Consider the following 21,831-nt stretch of genomic DNA (forward strand, 5'->3'; position numbering starts at 1 on the left):
TTTTGACTTTGTATGTCAATTTCAACATTTATATCAATTTCAACTTTGAAAGTCATAATTTTGACTTAACCTGTCAGTTTCTACTTTTTGTCAACTATTTTGACTTTGTATGCCAATTTCAACTTTTAAAGTCATAATTACGACATAAGTTAGATTTTTCTGCATCTCTGTGGTTAAAACTGATATCTGCTCTTCTAAAACAACTTAATATTATTAAATAATTATATAATTTAAACTATAACTGAAAACAATAAACATGACAAAACAGCAAAATTACTCAAACTTTGAAAACATGAAAGTTAAAGTATCTCAATGAAGAATAATAATAAATAAATGTCTTGTCAAGTGATTAATCACATTAAAAATAAAAGTTTTTGTTCACATAATATACTGTGTACTATGTATATTTATGTATATATAAATATACACACATACTATAAATGTATATTTATTTAAGAAAAATATGTTTGGTATATATTAAATGAAATTATAATATAATATAAATAATAGTAATATAAATATATACATGTATTATGTAAACAAAAACTTATTTCCATTTGTCAATTATTGATTTGTGTTCGTTTGACAGCACTAATATATATATATATTTTTTTATTATTATTATTAATATAAATTTTCTACTCACCGATGTTTCCTCCGACCTCGAACAGATACTGTCTCTGTCTTCGACTGGCGCTGCGTGACCCGCGTCTGTAATCGACATTCATCGGTTAACATCGGTTTAGTCACGTGACTGTGTGTTCGTTCGTTCGTTCGTTCGTTCACTTACTCACCCGTTCTCGATATCGAAGCGCGCCATTATGTCTCTTGCCTTCATTTCGGCGCTGAGCTGAATCGCCATTGAAACCTTGGCGTGGAGCGGCGCGTGAACTCTGATGACGCCGTCACGAAGGTCAGTGACCTGAGAACAACACACAGAGGTTTTATTTTAGATAAGTTAGTTAGTTAGTTCCAGTCCTCACCGGGACTTTTCACCATTTGTATCACTCCGCGTACAGTGTGCGTTTGTACAGCGACGCCATTTTTACGCCAGGAGGTGGCGCCAAATTTTTATGAATGAGTCCTAAACAGCTTCACACAGAAACTACACAAGATGCTGAATTTTTTACGTTATTATTGTTTTAACTGATATTTAATTATCATACAACTATTTGAATTCCACCTCAACCGTTGAGCAACATCGCCGTGGAAACGCTGGATCAAATTACACGCCACTTAACGTTAAATCTTAACCGTTGGAGGAGGGATGAAACGACAAAGATATTTCCTCAGCGAACATCGTGAAAAGATTTGACCTTGTATTTATGACTGGACCTGGAGAATGAACTCTCTATAGACGCAGGTAAGTTAGTCGCATATGCAAAAACTTTATCTGTAACGTTACTCAGTAGCCTAATACTCTCGTAATACTGTAATAACTTATCTTAAGCAGTCTTTACTGCTTCTAAAGTAACTTAATGTAAGGTAAATTAGTGTTTGTTAAATTCAGCGGCCGTTCACACGCTTTTTCATTCAACTGCCTTTTCATTGTTTGTCAATCAAAACGCACTAGACGGACGCGTTTGAGCGTTGCGTTCGCGTCTTTTCAGCGTCTCACTCATACGGCTTTCAAAAAACGCAGTGCTTAGGTCGATATAAAAATAAATAAATAAAAACGTGTGGAGATCTTGTGATTTTTTTCCATTGCGCTGCCCACATCTCGCGTTTTTCGCATCAAAAACGCGCACCTTAACGGCGCGTTTGAATCTGTGGTTGTAGAATGGATGGACTGTTTCTTAAATCCATCTGAACAGATTCTGGCTAAAAAGTAATGTTTGTAAACGTTCACACAGAACGCGTTGTTGCTCCACCCATTTGAGCTCAAATATTTACTTGAAATCCTCCTTTAACCTTTTTTTAGGTTATTGGTCACATGACATACAACTAAACAAAAGTGACCTGGACCACAAAAAGTTCTTAGCAATGCATAATACTAATAAAAAATTTAAGTTTTGATATATTTACAATAGGAAATTTACAAAATATCTTAATGAAACATGATCTTTACTTAATATCCTAATGATTTTTGGCATTAAAGGAAAAAATCAATCATTTTGACCCATACAATGTATTTTTGGCTATGGCTACCCCAAAAAACCCATGCTACCTAAGAGTTTTGTGGTCCTTTAATTTTGATTAATGTTATTTCAAAACCATTTATTATTTTAAATAGGCATCTTTAGTTTCCTCATCACTACAAAAACTCATCAATCCCATGAGCACTCACTTCACTGCGCTCGCGGTCCTTGTCTGTGTTCCACCTTTTCAGTAGTCTGCGTTTGCTCTTCTCTGAAGTCGGTGTTTTCTTCCCCATGGCGGCTTCGTTCATTTTCCTGACATGAGAGATCAGAAAACACGGGACCTGCGGACATAAGGAGCAGACATCAGTCTGACGCAGAAAACAACAACTTACAAATGCCAGCCAATCAGCCAAGAGACCTCATTAATATTCATGAGCACATCTTATGTAGATGTTTTGTCAGATTTAATCTCTCAGGATAAATTTGGCCTTAAAGATGTGGTTCTCAAGCACTAAGGGCTTAAAATAAGACAAACGCTCTATAATATTTTAATGCGAGTCATTGTAAATTGCTAAATGATAACTAAAAATATCAAAAAGTCAAGAAGCTTGAGAACCACTTTCTTAAAGGAGTACTCCACTTTAATAATAAAAATGTCTCTTTCTTTAGTTGCAAACAAATTGTGTTTTTGAGGAAAACATTCCAGCATTTTTTTTTATACGGTGGATTTCAAATGGTGCTCAATGGACTGAAGGTTAAAAATGCAGTTTCAATGCAACTTTAAAGGGCTCTAAACGATCCCGGTCAAAAAATGTCAGCCAATCAGCAACGAGACCTCATTAATATTCATGAGCACATCTGATGATAATGTGGTGCAGATGCTCACCGTCCACAGCAGGTCCTGATGGGTAATGAGGAGGCGCACTAACTGGGCGGCAGCGACGGCACCCTGCATTTCCTCTTGCTTGACGTTCTTCCCGCGAAACGTGAAGAGGTTCGGCGCGACGATCATGGAGACGTTCCACAGGCTCATGCGGTTCTTATCCTCATACGCCACCACCTTTCTCAGGAACTCCAGAAGAGCCTAAGAACAAACATCTTAGAGTTAGCAAACTGAGGAGAGGAAATTCTGGCGAACTCAAAACTCCAAACAGGAAGTGCCATGTGACTTCACATTTACACGCATTGCATTTGGTTTATTAGCTCCCTAGGAGTCGAACCCGTGACCTTGGTGTTGCTGGCGTCACACTCTGCTGTTTTAAGCTCCAGGGTAAATGCATCTCTAGTGCATCTGCACTGCATTTTCAGCTGATCTCAGCACACAGATTAAACTGAATCAGCACTGAATCTCCACATGAGAATATGGGCGCCAAACGCATGACGTCAAACCGGCCCGATTCTCTCTGTTCTGGCACCGCTGAGACTGACGTGAGATTGTGTGTCATAACAGATTACCGCCGCTTGTTCAACCGGTTCATCAACTTCACCTGAGAGGACGTTCATTTGAATACTTCACCCACTCACAAGTTTACCCAACTGTCTAAATAGAAACTTTCCTTACAAACACTATATGCTAACCATAACAAACCAAGAAGCACCTGCATTTTAAGATTTTAAAAACTTTAGATTATAGCGCCTTGCAAAAGTATTCACACCCCTTCATTTTTTCACGTTTTGTTGCAGCATTATGTTAAACTGCTTTAAATGAGTTTTTCCCCACATCAATCTACACTCCATACTCCATAATAATGACAAAGCACAAACCAGATTTGCAAATTTGACAAATGTATTAAAAATCAAACACTGAGATAAGTAGATTGCATAAGTATTCATACCCTTAACTCAGTCCATAGTTGAAGCAGCTTTACAGCCTCAAGTGTTTTTGGGTCTGATGTGAGCATCTTTGCACATCTGCATTTGGCAATTATCTGCCATTCTTTGCCTCACCTTTTCACCTCTCCATCTCTGTCAGCTTGGACATTTTCTAGAGTCCTAGTTGTTCCAATCGTCTTCCATTATGGAGAATGCTTCTGTCAACCTTCAATGCAGCAGATTTGTTTCTGAACTCTTCTCTAGATCATCGCCTTAACGCAAGTCTGTCACTGAGCTCTACAGGCAGTTATCTTGGTTTTTGCTCTGATCTGCATTTTCAGCTGTTAGACCTTTTCTGAGAGGTGTGTGTCTTTCTAAATCAGACTCATTCAAATGAATTTGCCACAGTTTAACTCCACTCCAAGTGTAGGAACATCTAGAAGCAATATGAATGCTCCTCAGATACATTTCCAGTGTCCCAGAAAAGGGTATGAATACTTATGCAAGGGGATCTTTTCAGTTTTTTATTTCTAATAAATTTGCAAAGTTGTTCCAAACCTGTTTTGTGCTTTGTCAATATGGAGTATGAGATGTAGATGGATGTGGAAAAAAAAAAGTCATTTAAAGCAGTTTAACATAATGGTGCAACAAAACGTGAAAAAAATTACTATATTTATATAGTTATACTTTTGCAAGGTACTAATGCAACTTTAAGGGGCTCTAAACGATCCCAGTCAAAAAATAAGAGTCATATCAAGTGAAACAATTGGTCAGTTTCTTAAAAAAGCTTAGCATCCTACAATGCTTTTTTGCCATTTTTGAAAACGGCGTTTGATCTTTTTGCACATTCACTTTGTAAACACTGGGGCGGTACTTTTGCAGCAACGATTTAGAAGTTGGAGGAGAAAATGAGATGGGAGTTTTCAACATGCCCTAACTGTCTTGAACCGGAATACACAGAGCAAGACAAGTTGTGCATTTTGTTTTAAAAAGTATATAAATTGTCAATTTTTTGAGAAAATAACCAATCGTTTTGCTAGATAAGACCCTTGTTTCTCGACTGGGATCATTTAGAGCCATTTGAAGCTGCATTTAAACTGCATTTTTAACCACTGAGCACCATTGAAGTCCACTATATGGAGAAAAATGCTGGAATGTTTTCCTCAAAAAACTTAATTTCTTTGCGACTAAAAAAAGAAAGACATGAACATCTTGGATAATAACCAATTAGAAGAGATGAGATGAGATGAACAGACCTTCAGTGTGTCTCTGTTGGCTTCGGGAAGCAGCATAATGAGAAGATGAAGAGCCTGAATCTGATGTTTGGGTGATGAGATACCTGACAGACGGACAGACAGAGATGAGAGACGTGAAAACTCTACATTCATCGATGAGATGCGGATGTGGATGTTCAGACTCACTCTGAGCGGCTGTGAACGCCGGCAGGTGCTGTTGGGTCAGCAGAGGATACGGCAGCTCACGGATGAACATCTTCAACAAACCCGCCGCGTCGTTCTGGCGCACCTGATCCCAGTCGAAACGATCCTCGTAGAACTTCAACTCCAGCTCCTGGCGCAGATGCTGAGGAGGACCAACACAAACACATGTCCATCAATAAACACCCATGGATGGAACAACAAACGCAACAGCTTGCCCTCAATAATAATGAAGTATTATTAACTCTTCGTGATTTGACTTTAACTTCATTTCTCTCATCCTGAGCTGCTGTTCTTCCCTTATGGATGAATAACGCTGACTGTTGAATCAGTGGGAGAAATCCAGGTCAGATGCTTTACTTGTGTGTCACTGAGCCACATGAGTCAAAATAGGCTAACAATACAAATTGAATGAAGCTGATGTGTGTTGTGTTATTGACGCTGTAGATCTGGAGCGATGATGGGTTATTTACCTTCACTCTGGACGCTGATCCTGGAACCCTGAGAATTCCTTCTGTCTGCAAACCTGTCTGCTCCAGTTTAAACAACAACTGAAAGAAGAAACACAAACATCATCAACACATGAGATACACAAACATACATACTTTCTGGACATTTACTATGGTTCTACACCATATTTTATATGGTAACAGCATGTTCTCATTTACTACAGTAAATATATAGTTTCTGGATATGAACATAATGTTGTCTGGAAATTTACTATGGTAAGGCCATGTTCTGTGCACATTTACCATGGTAACACCATGGTTTCCAGACATTTACTAAAATAAGACTATGTTTTCTGGAAATTTACTGTGGCAGTATCATGTTTTCTGGAAATGTAGTACTCCAACACCATTTTTGGGGACATTTACTGTGGTAACACCATATTGTCTGGAAATTTACTATGGTAACACCATGTTCTGTGCACATTTACCATGGTAACACCATGGTTTCCAGACATTTACTAAAAGAAGACTATGTTTTCTGGAAATTTACTGTGGCAGTATCATGTTTTCTGGAAATGTAGTACTCCAACAACATTTTTTGGGGACATTTACCGTGGTAACACCATGTTGTCTGGACATTTACTGTGGCTACAACATGGTTTCCAGACATTTACTATGGTAAGACCATGTTTTCTGGAAATTGACTACGGCAGCACCATATTTTTTGAAAATGTAGTACTCCAACACAATTTTTTGGGACATTTACTGTGGTAACACTGTGTTTTTAGGACATTTACTATGGTAATACTATGGTTTCCAGACATTTACTATGGTAGGGCCATGTTTTCCGGAAATGTAGTACTCCAACACCATGTTTTTAGGACATTTACTATGGTAACACTATGTTTTCTAGACATTTACTATGGTAAGGCCATGTTCTGTGCACATTTACCATGGTAACACCATGGTTTCCAGACATTTACTAAAAGAAGACTATGTTTTCTGGAAATTTACTGTGGCAGTATCATGTTTTCTGGAAATGTAGTACTCTAACACCATTTTTGGGGACATTTACTGTGGTAACACCATATTGTCTGGAAATTTACTATGGTAACACCATGTTCTGTGCACATTTACCATGGTAACACCATGGCTTCCAGACATTTACTAAAAGAAGACTATGTTTTCTGGAAATTTACTGTGGCAGTATCATGTTTTCTGGAAATGTAGTACTCCAACACTATTTTTTGAGGACATTTACCGTGGTAACACAATGTTGTCTGGACATTTACTGTGGCTACAACATGGTTTCCAGACATTTACTATGGTAAGACCATGTTTTCTGGAAATTGACTACGGCAGCACCATATTTTTTGAAAATGTAGTACTCCAACACTATTTTTTGGGACATTTACTGTGGTAACACTGTGTTTTTAGGACATTTACTATGGTAATACTATGGTTTCCAGACATTTACAATGGTAGGGCCATGTTTTCCGGAAATGTAGTACTCCAACACCATGTTTTCTAGACATTTACTATGGTAAGGCCATGTTTTCTGGAAATTTACCATGATAACACCAATTTTTTTTTTAATTAGTACTCCAACAGCATGTTTTTGGGACATTTACCATGGTAACACCGTGTTTTCTAGACATTTACTATGGTAACACCTTGGTTTTTGGATACTCACAATGCCAACATAATTTTCTCTTGGAATTTACTATGATAGCACCATGTTTTCCAGAAATGTACTACAGTAACATGTTTTTTGGACTTTTACTTCAGTAACACTATGTCTTCTGGACATGTAGTACTCCAACACCATTTTTTGGGGACATTTACCATGGTAACACCATGTTGTCTGGACATTTACTGTGGCTACAACATGGTTTCCAGACATTTACTATGGTAAGACCATGTTTTCTGGAAATTGAATACGGCAGCACCATATTTTTTGAAAATGTAGTACTCCAACACAATTTTTTGGGACATTTACTGTGGTAACACTGTGTTTTTAGGACATTTACTATGGTAATACTATGGTTTCCAGACATTTACTATGGTAAGACCATGTTTTCTGGAAATTGACTACGGCAGCACCATATTTTTTGAAAATGTAGTACTCCAACACAATTTTTTGGGACATTTACTGTGGTAACACTGTGTTTTTAGGACATTTACTATGGTAATACTATGGTTTCCAGACATTTACTATGGTAGGGCCATGTTTTCCGGAAATGAAGTACTCCAACACCATGTTTTTAGGACATTTACTATGGTAACACTATGTTTTCTAGACATTTACTATGGTAAGGCCATGTTCTGTGCACATTTACCATGGTAACACCATGGTTTCCAGACATTTACTAAAAGAAGACTATGTTTTCTGGAAATTTACTGTGGCAGTATCATGTTTTCTGGAAATGTAGTACTCCAACACCATTTTTGGGGACATTTACTGTGGTAACACCATATTGTCTGGAAATTTACTATGGTAACACCATGTTCTGTGCACATTTACCATGGTAACACCATGGCTTCCAGACATTTACTAAAAGAAGACTATGTTTTCTGGAAATTTACTGTGGCAGCACCATGTTTTCTGGAAATGTAGTACTCCAACACCATTTTTTGGGGACATTTACCATGGTAACACCATGTTGTCTGGACATTTACTGTGGCTGCAACATGGTTTCCAGACATTTACTATGGTAAGACCATGTTTTCTGGAAATTGACTACGGCAGCACCATATTTTTTGAAAATGTAGTACTCCAACACAATTTTTTGGGACATTTACTGTGGTAACACTGTGTTTTTAGGACATTTACTATGGTAATACTATGGTTTCCAGACATTTACTATGGTAGGGCCATGTTTTCCGGAAATGTAGTACTCCAACACCATGTTTTTAGGACATTTACTATGGTAACACTATGTTTTCTAGACATTTACTATGGTAAGGCCATGTTTTCTGGAAATTTACCATGATAACACCAATTTTTTTATTTATTTAGTACTCCAACACCATGTTTTTGGGACATTTACCATGGTAACACCGTGTTTTCTAGACATTTACTATGGTAACACCTTGGTTTTTGGATACTCACAATGCCAACATAATTTTCTCTGGAAATTTACTATGATAGCACCATGTTTTCCAGAAATGTACTACAGTAACATGTTTTTGGACTTTTACTTCAGTAACACTATGTCTTCTGGACATGTACTATGGTAAACCTATGTTTTTGAACAGTATTGAACAGTATTGCTTTGAAGTAGGTTTGAGTAGAATGTAAACAGCAGCAGAACGCTGTCTGTGTGCTGTTGTTTTCTGACAGGGATGATTGAGATTCCAGCTCATTCAGACACACAGAGTCTTTATCAGTGATTGATAAGAGCTCAGGACTCATCAGCTGTCACACACACAGCTGTGTGGGGGATTTCTACCAGCCGGGGGTCTCGGTATCTTCCCGTCAGCTTGAGTTACCCAACACAAATACTGACAGTGTTGCAATGCTAGAAGAATTTCAGGGTGAGCGGATTCACTGCTGAAGTTTTATTAAACCATCTATTTTAATCCTCCGCCTCTGTGTTTCTAAGTGTTTCCTAAGTAAATCCCTCCAGCGAAACAATAAACGGCCTCCATCGTTCCTCTTAAAAACAGCCATCGAGGTCAACACTGGCACGTAAAACAAACCAGAGCACTTCTGGTCACCGCCTTTGTTTTTTTGGAAATCCTCCGTAACGGAGACGAGCGTGGGCCGTCGGGTCAGGATAATGTGAGATAGCGCGCCTCGGCTCCGTCCAAGGATGCGGGAGGGACGAGTATCTGAGCCCTCAGAAGTGCTGACTGGGAACTTTCCAAAAAAGCCAGCGCTCGCAATCTCGATCACAACATTCCAGCTTCGTTTCTAACAACCAAAGAAGGAAAGATGAACGTACCTTCTTGAAAACCAGAGGGACTCTAGAACCGGGGTATTTCTTCTGGTCGTTTTCCAGCAACGTAGTGAGAGGAACGCCGAAAATGCCGCTGTCTGTGGGAATAAAACGGCAATATTTACAGCCAGTTTTGCATGGTTTCTGATTGTCAATATGACTGACATTTACAATGGTAACACCATGTTTTATGGACTTTTACTATGGTAACATCATGTTTTAATGGACTTTTTAACAATGGTTACACCATGCTTTGTGCACATTTGCTATGGTAACACCTTGTTTAATGCACATTTTTTCTACAGTAACACCATGTTTTGTGCATATTTACTATGGTAACACTGTGTTGTATACACATTTACAATGGTAACACAATGTTTTATGCCCCTTTGCTATGATAACACCATGTTTTGTGCACATTTACTATGGTAACACCATGTTTTGTGCATATTTACTATGGTAACACTGTGTTGTATACACATTTACAATGATAATACCATGTTTTGTGCATATTTACTATGGTAACACCATGTTTTGTGCACATTTGCTATGGTAACACCATGTTTTATGCACCTTTACTATGGTGACACCATGTTTTATGCACCTTTGCTATGGTAACACCATGTCTTATGCACGTTTACTATGGTAACACCATGTTTTATGCACATTTGCTATGGTGACACCATGTTTTGTGCACGTTTACTATGGTAACACCATGTTTTATGCACGTTTACTATGGTAACACCATGTTTTATGCACGTTTACTATGGTAACAGCATGTTTTATGCACATTTGCTATGGTGACACCATGTTTTGTGCACATTTACTATGGTAACACCATGTTTAATGCACGTTTACTATGGTAACACTATGTTTTGTGCACATTTGCTATGGTGACACCATGTTTTGTGCACGTTTACTATGGTAACACCATGTTTTATGCACGTTTACTATGGTAACACCATGTTTTATGCACGTTTACTATGGTAACACCATGTTTTATGCACATTTGCTATGGTGACACCATGTTTTGTGCACATTTACTATGGTAACACCATGTTTAATGCACGGTTACTATGGTAACACCATGTTTTGTGCACATTTGCTATGGTAACACTATGTTTTATGCACCTTTGCTATGGTGACACCATGTTTTGTGCACATTTACTATGGTAACACCATGTTTAATGCACGTTTACTATGGTAACACCATGTTTTATGCACATTTGCTATGGTGACACCATGTTTTGTGCACGTTTACTATGGTAACACCATGTTTTATGCACGTTTACTATGGTAACACCATGTTTTATGCACGTTTACTATGGTAACAGCATGTTTTATGCACATTTGCTATGGTGACACCATGTTTTGTGCACATTTACTATGGTAACACCATGTTTAATGCACGTTTACTATGGTAACACTATGTTTTGTGCACATTTGCTATGGTGACACCATGTTTTGTGCACGTTTACTATGGTAACACCATGTTTTATGCACGTTTACTATGGTAACACCATGTTTTATGCACGTTTACTATGGTAACACCATGTTTTATGCACATTTGCTATGGTGACACCATGTTTTGTGCACATTTACTATGGTAACACCATGTTTAATGCACGGTTACTATGGTAACACCATGTTTTGTGCACATTTGCTATGGTAACACTATGTTTTATGCACCTTTGCTATGGTGACACCATGTTTTGTGCACATTTACTATGGTGACACCATGTTTTATGGACTTTTATAATAGTAATCACATACTGCTGTCTGTGGGAATAAAACAACAGTGTTTAAAGCCAGTATTACGCTCAACATGACTGACACGCACCTCGTGTTTTACTGCGCACCACGCGGTTCCTCTTCATCTCGATGCCCAGGATGTCGTAGAAGGTGGTCAGTTCGATCAGGGAGATGTAGCCGATCTTCTTGATGTCCTCAGACGATAGATCATTGACTCGTGTCACTCCCTGTCTAGGCTTCACTATCTGAAAACTCTGAGGAACAGACCACAAACCGCATTAGACAGCAGCATCTGATCTGAGCTCACCATCCAGTGAAGATGCTTTCAGTAAATGGTGCTTTTTGTTTTAAGCAACAGAACAAACACTGCCAGTAAAAGCTGCATTATGGAGACCCCATGAGATGGCTGGCCAATTTTCTTTCCTGCGTTGACAAGAAGGACAGGGTTTTGTTTGTTTGATTTGGACCAGATATTCACTACTGCTCACAAGATTTTCTCCTGACAGAAATGAATATTTCTGTTCAGCAAGAATGCATTACATTGTTTATAAGTGATTTTTATAACAGATTTCAATTTCTTAATTGGCAAATGATTGCATGGAGTCTTTACATTTGATGGAGTAAAAAATACACATTGAAAACTCAAATGGCAGACATGACAGGTCAAACTAACCGGTAAATCCCTGTCGTCTTTACGGATCCTCCTGCAGTCTTGGCATTCACGGCCTTTCCGATGAGCTCGAGCCGATTCTGAATACGCCACGTCAAACGATATAACGATGGTTTCCGAAACGCTGCTGGAGCCGTTAGTGTCCGCTGAAGTGAAGGCTGGACACGACGGAGGGACTGAACATGCATATAAACCAAACTAAATATTAACTAAGCTTAGGACTAAGACCTTACATATCACAATGATATTTTCCATGAGCTCTCAACCAAACCAAAAACATAAACACAGGCACTTCATACAATAACTCCTATTTAACCAATAAACAATTTTGTTCTTCACTTTTCTGCATTTCTATTTCTTGTGTACTAGTTTAGCTTATATTTGCCACCAAGTACAGTAAACATTGTGTCTCTTATGATAAACTGCTTATGATGTTCCTCTTTGGTGCATCTGCTAAATGGATATATGGATAAATATATCATCTAAAAAGGGTCAAATGTTGTCCAACCTTTAGGTGGATTCCACTGCGGCAGTTTGGGAGCGATCTGTCCGTTTGGAGAAATGGGAGGCGTCAGTTCAGACTGTAAGAGAGCAAAATCACATCATCACACATGGATTCATAAGGTAAACACGTTCCTCCTCCGTCTGTGTGGGTTTATAGACCACAAACACAACATTTCTGAGGAATCTGAGACTAAAATGGACCACTGCACCACAAATGGCAGTGCAATTAATTGCATTACAAATAACTATTTCATTCTGTTTTGTTCGGCTCTTACAGTGCAAACCTAATGTGTTTTATTATATACACAATAAATCATATATGTGACCCTGCACCACAAAACCAGTCATAAGGTTAAATTTGACAAAACTGAGATGTATACATCATATGAAAGCTCACTAAATAAGCTTTCTATTGATGTATGGTTTGTTAGGATAGGACAATATTTGGCCAAGATACGTCTATTTGAAAATCTGGAATCTGAGGGTGCAAAAAAATCTAAATACTGAGAAAATCACCTTTAAAGTTCTCCAAATTAAGTTCTTAACAATGCATTTTACTAATCAAAAATTACATTTTGATATATTTACAGTAGGAATTTTACAAAAAATCTTCATGGAACATGAACTTTACTTAATTTCTCAATGATTTTTGGCATAAAAGAAAAATCAATAATTTTGACCCATGCAATGTATTTTTGGCTATTGCTACAAACAAACCCCAGCGACTTAAGACTGGTTTTGTGCTCCAGGGTCACGTATATTTTATAAATGCTTACATTTACTTATTTTTAAAAGGCAAAATGTGATTGATATTTAAACTGCATAATTATTGTGGTCATCTCAACTAATAATAAATCAATAATCGGTTTAAAATCACTCAGATAGACAAATCAAGGTCATTGCGTCCCACATGTCAGATGTAAATCATTTCAGCATGTGTTAATGCATGTGTATTCATGTCTGTTTAGACAAAGTCCTGCTGAACACTGGGCATTTGTTGGACTATTTTTGTCCAATGAATCTGTCCTTCATATCCAATCAGAGTATCAGATATTTCAGCTGTCGGAGCAGCTGAGCGTGACTCACGGCTGATTCAGACTCCAAACGCCAGCGTGCTGCTGTCCATCCACACTCTAACACACCAAAAACTGAACACACTGGTCAGTCAAACAGATATTCCCGCTTCTAACTTGTGTCATTGGTTACATTTATGCATCTGATTTACATTGCATTCAAGACATGCGTGTTATCAGTTCATGCATTCACTGGGAATCAAACAAACAACCTTGTAATTGCTAGTGCCCTAATTTAATATCGGAGCTTCAAAAACACTATTTGCACATCAGATGAAATAGAAATTAAAATGCATGCAATTAATTCATGCATGTTTCATTTTTTAATGTTTTGAGCTTATAACGTTTAATCAAAATGTCATTAACTGGACCTTCCAGTGTTTTTGACTAAACATTACAAGCTCAAAACATTATAAAAAAGGAAACATGCACAAATTAATCACATGCATTTATAAAAATAGAGTGAATTTTCATTTCATGCCGATTTTAAAGTTGATGTTTAAATAGTTTGTGGTGCGTCATTCTCTCTGGTGACGTATGCCAATCATTTAGTCCTCTTAAACTCCACCCCTGCAAGCTCATGCTCATTTGCATACACCTTCAAAAGCCACACCCACATCTCAACATCCAATCAACAACCATTGCACAGAACCAAGCTTTGCCCTACCTATCTGTCTTTTCAGTAGCTTAAAGGATTAGTTCACTTCCAGAACAAAATTTTACAGGTAATTTACTAATTTACTCTTGTCATCCAAGATATTCATGTCTTTCTTTCTTTACTCCTAAAGAAATTATGTCTTTTGTGGAAAACATTTCAGTGGACTTCTATGGTGCCCCGAGTTTGAACTTCCAAAATGCAGTTTAAATGAAGCTTCAAAGGACTCTAAACGATCCCAGCTGAGGAGGAAAGGTCTTATCTAGTGAAACGATCGGTTATTAAAAAAAAAAAAAAAGGACAATTTATATACTTTTTAACCTCAAATGCTCATATTGTTTAGCTTTGCGTGAACTCTGTGTATTCCTGTTCAAGACAGTTAGGGTATGTCTAAAAACTCCCATCTCATTTAATGCTCCAACTTCAAAATCGCCCTACATCGCTGCAGAAGTATCGACCCAGTGTTTACAAAGTGAACGTGCAAAGAAGGTCGAACGTCCTTTACCAAAAAAAAAGGTAAAACAGTGATGTAGGACGATTTTGAAGTTGGAGGAGAAAATGAGATAGGAGTTTTTCGACATACCCTAACTGTCTTGAACCGGAATACACAGTGTATGGATGCGCATCACAGCACTGTCAAAACATGCTTTTCTTAATTTATTTTTTATTTTTTGTCTTGTTTCCAGCCAAAATATCTAAAAGTTCTTAAATCAAGAAGGATTTTCTAGATGAGTAAAAATTATTTCCTTTTTTAAGTCAAAATTAGGTGCATTTTTGCTTGAAACAAGCAAAATTATCTGCCAATGGGGTAAGAAAAATAATTTTGTTTTCTGTTTGAAATAAGATTATTTTCCTTACCCCATTGGCAGATTATTTAGCTTGTTCTAAGAAAAAACTCACTTAAATTTTAACTTATATTTTCTGAAAACAAGGAAATCATTTTTTTTTTAATCATCTAGAAAATCCTCCTTGATTTAAGAATTTTTAGATATTTTGTAAGAAAACCATTTTTTGCAGTGAGAGCTAGACAAGATGAGCATTTGTGGTTAAAAAGTGTATAAATTGTACATTTTTTAGAAAATAACTGATCGTTTTGCAAGATAAGACCTTTAGTCCTCAGCTAGAATCATTTAAAGCTGCATCTAAACTGCATTTTGGAAGTTCAAACTTGCGGGCACCATAGAAATCCATTCAAATGTTTTCCTCAAAAAACAATTTCTTTACAACTGAAAAAAGAAAGACATGAACATCTTGGATGCCAAGGAGGTAAATTATCTGTAAATTTTTGTTCTGGAAGTGAACTAATCCTTTAAATGTACTTCATAACATTGAATAAAAGATCTGTCGCTACTCATCCCAACTTTCTCAACGACACCATCATCGTTTTTCAATCACATATTCATGTCAACTGGATGTGCGCAAACTCGGCAGGAATGAAATAAAGCTTTTGTGGTGTCATCTGCTGTCAGGGGGCTAATTTTAAACACGTCTGGTGTCGCTGTTCATTCCAGTCTCAGTCAGTGAGACAGTTATTTTGAGATGCGTTCACACACCGGCAGCTGCAAGACAGCCAATCAACACTCAAGACCACACCTGCACACCTGCCGTACGATTATCTGATTTGCACCGTTTTGTGCTCACCGTCGCGTCCGGCATGGAGAAGACGTCTCGCACGTGTCTCATGGGCTGTCTGTTCCTCTTGCGCAGCGTCTGCGTGTAATTGTCCAGCCGTTTCTTCACCATAGCGGCCTGCGAGCGCGTGAGTGTTGAGAGAAGAGCCTCCGCCGGGCCGTCGCTCTGTGTTCCTGTCACCAGGTTGGAGAGCCCCGCCTCCTGCAGCCACGCCTCCTCAATCTCCGCCTCTGAAACAATCAGATTCACACCAGTTAACCATATGCATTAATTACTTCCTTGTTTTTTTGTCAAGCCAGCTCAGTCATTTCCAGGTCAACTGTAGTGTGCCATTCTGCCCTCCAAAGGCAAAGTGCAGTAACTACACCAACACTGAAACTGAGAAAAATGCCTTTAAAGTTTTTACGCCAGCTAGTCAAACATGTTGACACCCTTGTTTCTCTGAAACGGGACAAAATTGAACCAGGAGACTTTGCCACAAGACAAAACCGTTGTCACATAGTCCATTTTAAGCCTTAAATCAATTTTGACCAAATGTGTAGTTACTGTGCTTTGCCTTTGGAAGGCAGCATAATAGTAGTGTACTTCGCACGTTTTCTCTACATAATCCATTTACAATCGACGACAAGTTTTGTTTGTCTAAGAGGACCAAACGTCCATGTATACCGTTTCAAGAATGACAAATGCGAGTTTAAAAAAATATGCAAGTAAATTGGATTAATATGCGTGAGTCAGTGCTATGACTGACAGTAATAACCGGACCAAACATCTGACAAGCTGATGTCACAAAAACAGCTGTGCGTTAAATGATTCAGACTAAATTTAGAGTCACAAAACTACAGCAGTAACAAGTTTGTGTTGTTAAATATAAGCTATTTAATAGCTTTTACACTTCAAAAGCTTAAAAGACGTAGTTATTAAATTATATGAAATATTTCAAATTCATATTGAGTGTATTATTTAATTCTCATGCCATTCATATTTAACTTATTTAATTTGTAGTGAACTATATATAAGTATTTAAATAATTCACCCTTATAGGCTGTTTGTGTCTGAGCTTATTTATTTATGTATTTTAATGACTTTCTGCACTTGCAATACTATATACTTCAGTGCGGTAAAAGTACTAAAAAATTTTATACTAGTAATTTTATAATAAATCGAAAAGCAAGACGTCTTGGAAAAAAACTATGTAGTTGAAACGGCAGCTGCAGCCAATGATTGATCCTCTGCTGCCATCTTCTGGTTATATGGGTCATTTCATCTCATTTTTATCTTAAAAAGACGTTGCTTTCCGTGAAAAGACATTTTTTTTCTATAGGAATGTCGTCTTTATAAATGAAAATTGAAGTGAATTTTATTGCACAGCTGTAGAGTTGGAAATTAATAGAGGCTTTAAAATATTACAAAATTTAAAAAATGGTGTTCATGACTATATAGGCAAGTTACTGATTATCAAGAATATGATTAAAGAGCAGTATTGCTAGCTAGCTAACGTTAACCTAAACACGTTATGATAGTGTTTAGCTGCCAGCATTTAAATGTCCAACTATGCAGGTCTCCTGGGATTTAAATGATATGTTGTTAAACAATATGAATCTAACTGTTCATGCCGCTATCATTATTTACGATGTTGCAATTATTATTTTCTCAGTTTCTGATAAGAACGAGGCAGTAGAGGAGTGTCAAGAGCGTCCACCTATATATAGCACATATAAAATGAGCTTTAGCAGAAGTTTACGAGCTGCTTATCATTATGCGGAAGTTCTAAAGAACAGTCCGTGCATGTGATCAATTAGACTCTCGAGCCCGTCCGCACCAGAGACATGAACTATGATTTGAATGATACGCACCGTCCATGCTGCCCCGCTCCATCAGCTCCTCATGTCCGCCCTGACGCTCCTCCTCGATGTTCTTCATCTCACTCCAGTAGTCCTCCATGGAGTCCCGGGACACGCAGCGCTCCGGAGCGGAGGGAGACACGGCCGCGGGCAAACTCATGCTGCTTATCCGCTGATACTGCGCTTTCCTGAAGAAACACAGAGAAACTGAGCTAAATACCTGTGCGTCTGAATCTGAGATCCATCCCAATAAACACACACCTTACTGAAGAACAGACTGAAGAAAGGCCATTAATAATGTCAGGCGCTCAACTGAGAAAAATCTGAATCAGTCGTTCAGATTTATAATGAAATATTAAGAAACACATACAAGGTGCTTAAAGTGCTTGAAGTGCTTGAATTAGGGCTGTGCAATTAATCAATATTCGGTTTCAATTTCTGCTTCAAACAATCATGAAAATACAGTAATGGAGATGAAACGATGCCCCATTCCGCCCCCTTTTCCAGTGGTGCGCTTTCGCTCCTCAATAAAAGCCTAATTTCAGATGCAAATCAGCAAAATCATGTAACATGACTTTCATAAAACAGGACATGCTTGATTTATTAATGTTTCTTTGATGTAAAAGCGAGAAAGAGAACTTGCGCTGTTCTGTGTAATTATCTTTTAGCTCAAGGTGCGCCGAAATGGTCAAATACACGCAAAAATATTTCAAAATGAGGCGTTTGGTGATTATTCATGTCTTAAATGATCATAAACGGTTGAGAATGAAAATACGTGTGTAACAGTATCACTGCAACAAATGCTTTTCTTACTTAGATTTTTTGTCTTGTTTCCAGCCAAAATATCAAAAAATTCTTGTATCAGGAAGGATTTTCTAGACAAGTAAAAATTATTGTCTTGTTTTTAGTAAAAACAAGTCCAAATTAAGTGAGTTTTTGCTTAAAAATCTAAGTAAGAAAAGCATTTGTTGCAGTGTATTGGATCCGTGTGGCTCTTAAAGCGGCAACAAATAATATTCCTTCTGCCGTCTCTGTGCTTCATATTAATAAAACGTAAAAAATACAAAGAGAAAAATCACTCACTGCTCTTGAATGAAGCACTTTTGTAGTTTTCATAAAAAACAAAGCATGTTTAATTCTTACAGTGAAGATGCTGTTTCATTTTACGTTCAAATAATTACATTCAATTTCTGTAGTATTGGTAGACTTGCATAAAAGTATTCAGTATTTTTTTTTTAAACAGTCTTTTTTCTGTTGTATTGCTATCTTTAAATTAATCGCTAATATAAAGTTTTGGACCCAGTCATAATCGTGTTAAAATAAAAACGTGATTACAATATTGACCAAAATAATCGTGATTATGATTTTTGCCAAAATCGAGCAGCCCTAACTTGAATATGACTTTTTTGAATGTAAGGCCTGGAAAACCCTTGAAAATAGCAATATTTGCAGGTACTTGAATTTTTAAAAAATACAATGTATCTGTTATTAGTGTTTAGGTTAATAAGCACATATCTTGTGACGCAAAATTCCTGCAATTCAAAAAACATCAAGCTTTTCGCTTATCTCAGTTGATATCAGAAAAGATTTGAGCTAAGCCAGTAGTACTGACAGTGTCATGTAAACATGGCTATAGATGTGAAGAGAGGAACAGATGAATCAAATCAATTGAGTCATTTATGCTGGAACCACTTCTATTGATTCAAACTCGTAACTTTGATTATTAATTTCAAGCGATTCACTAGCAAATACGTTTTAACAAATTTCAAAAATCAATTGTAACGATTGTAAAAAGCACATAGTCCCGTTTCTAAATTAAATAATTTGCAATACGCGAATGTTTCGCGATATGCAAAGCTCTTTTGCTTTAGATCGTAACTTTGGATCGTGAATCATTTGATTCAGATCGGGACTTCGGTGCAGGTTTACAAATCATTCGTTTCAGATCAGGATTTCAGAGCGATTTCGCAAAACCCTTTTCTCAAAAAAATAATAAACCATTCAGGCAGTACAGTTATAAAAACAAAACAAAGAAAAAAAGAAATAAAGTATACACAAATACAAATCCCCTAAGAAAATTGCCCATGATTTTACTATGGTGAAAGTGTAGTATACTTTAGGAGTAATACTTCGCATGTGCTTTTAATTAGTATATATTATTATTTATCAATATCTCTCTCTATTTTCTCTTTATTGTTAGAATTTGAAATAGAAGACAGTGTTTGATAAGTGGGATCTCTAATTGAAGTCCTGGAAAATCAAAAAAGTATAATGCTTGAAAAGTCGGAAAAGAAGAAAAAGGTAAGAAAATAAAAGGGAAAAAGGAAAGGAAAAGAAGGGGGGCAAAAAAAAGAGGAAAAGTAGAAAACAAAAAAAGGTAAGAAAATGGAATGAAGAAAAAAGAAAAGCTATAATAATACAAAATACAACAGAAAATGTCAATACTGGTGTCTCACAATGAGCTTAATGTTCCTAGTTTCTGTCGTCACTGTACAAACATCCCGTTTCACACACAGATTTGTCACCCATGACTAATTTATTTCTAAAAGTGTCTGAGATCAAACACATTTTATTCAGCCGGTCATGTGACCTCAACACGACATCCTCATGTGAAGAAAACAGATTTTATAACAGACCACTAAAATGAGTCACGATCTCATACGAAGGAACAGGATTCGAATGGATTCACACTACACTTCCTTATCTGTAAACTCTTACAAAATACACTCAAAGCTGAACCATGTGAGAATCAGCAGCCATCATCTCAACATCTTCCATAAAGAAACCCTTCAATCCAAACTAGTTTAGAACAGCACTGAACAAGATCTGAAATGGATGGGATGCTCATTTGAGCTTCATCTCTTTGGGTTTCTATCAAATATTGATAAGCTACAAGAGCTGACGATGATGGTGATAGGGATGAAGATGAAGATGATGGGCCTGTTTTGGTCTCCCAGCGCCAGGAAGTGGACCTGCGTCATTTAGAGGAAGTTATCGATCAGCGCCGCGCATGATGGAGCCTGAATTGTGTTACATGAAGAACCCTAATTGCCTCCAAACGGTCCTGCCTCGGTTTGCACACATCAAGCCTTCAACGGAAAACGCATTTTCAGCTGGAAAAACATGACAGCGTTCAGATGAAGAGTGTGGATCGCAATCATGTTAGTGAAACTACTTCCTTCATTCCAGCAGCGCCTGGATCGCACCAGAACAGGGTCACAAATAAACAAACTTGTGTTTGTCTCACTGGAGTTTCTCTTTTATGAGTCAATATGAACACAAACCTACAGGACACTTTAATGTAGAAAACATCTGTGACCCTTAAGTAGCACAGGTACTGGATATTTGTAGCAATAGCCAAAAATACATTGTATGGGTCAGATTTATCAATTTTTCTTTTATGCCAAAAATCATTAGGATATTAAGATCATGTTCCATGAAGATATTTTGTACATTCTCTACCATAAATATATCAAAACTTAACTTGATTAGTAATATGCATTGCTAAGAACTTCATTTGGACAACTTTAAAGGTGATTTTCTCAATATTTGGATTTTTTTTGCACCCTCAGATTGCAGTCTTTTAAATAGTTGTCAAATCTCAGCCAAATATTGTCCTATCCTAACAAACCAAACATCAATGGGAAGCTGATTTAATCAAAGAATTGTCCCTTGTGACGGGTTTTGTGGTCCAGGGTCACATTTATAAATATTGCTCATATTAATAAAACCGTTCCTGACATTAAAGGAATTTTCTTGATAAAATGCTTGATTAAAACACAAACAATTTCATGTTCAGTTTTATGTATTATATTATATATATATTACATGTGACCACAAAACCAGTCATATAGTTGTTTTTTATTATTCTTGAGAATTAGCTTTCCATTGATGTTTGGTTTGTTAGGATAGGACAATATTTGGCTGAGATACAACTATTTGAAAATCTGCAATCTGAAGGTGCAAAAAAATCAAAACATTGAGA

At 37.2% G+C, this 21,831-nt stretch overlaps 1 protein-coding gene across 1 annotated transcript in view; it reads right to left on the reverse strand.

The window, feature by feature from the left end:
* Positions 1–21,831, reverse strand: part of arhgap28 (Rho GTPase activating protein 28) — a 45,503-nt gene that overhangs the window by 4,009 nt on the left and 19,663 nt on the right. The window contains exons 2-14 of the mRNA XM_073831220.1: positions 17,859–18,034; positions 16,015–16,235; positions 12,650–12,722; positions 12,145–12,317; positions 11,560–11,725; positions 9,726–9,817; positions 5,803–5,880; positions 5,315–5,474; positions 5,150–5,232; positions 2,968–3,165; positions 2,288–2,422; positions 795–922; positions 647–711 (exon numbers count right to left, since the gene is read on the reverse strand). Of these exons, the coding sequence (XP_073687321.1) occupies positions 647–711; positions 795–922; positions 2,288–2,422; positions 2,968–3,165; positions 5,150–5,232; positions 5,315–5,474; positions 5,803–5,880; positions 9,726–9,817; positions 11,560–11,725; positions 12,145–12,317; positions 12,650–12,722; positions 16,015–16,235; positions 17,859–18,034 (1,748 nt within the window). The remainder of the gene's footprint in view (positions 1–646; positions 712–794; positions 923–2,287; positions 2,423–2,967; positions 3,166–5,149; positions 5,233–5,314; positions 5,475–5,802; positions 5,881–9,725; positions 9,818–11,559; positions 11,726–12,144; positions 12,318–12,649; positions 12,723–16,014; positions 16,236–17,858; positions 18,035–21,831) is intronic.

Source organism: Garra rufa, chromosome 24 (genome assembly GCF_049309525.1).
Source record: "Garra rufa chromosome 24, GarRuf1.0, whole genome shotgun sequence".
In the NCBI taxonomy this organism is placed as follows: domain Eukaryota; kingdom Metazoa; phylum Chordata; class Actinopteri; order Cypriniformes; family Cyprinidae; genus Garra; species Garra rufa.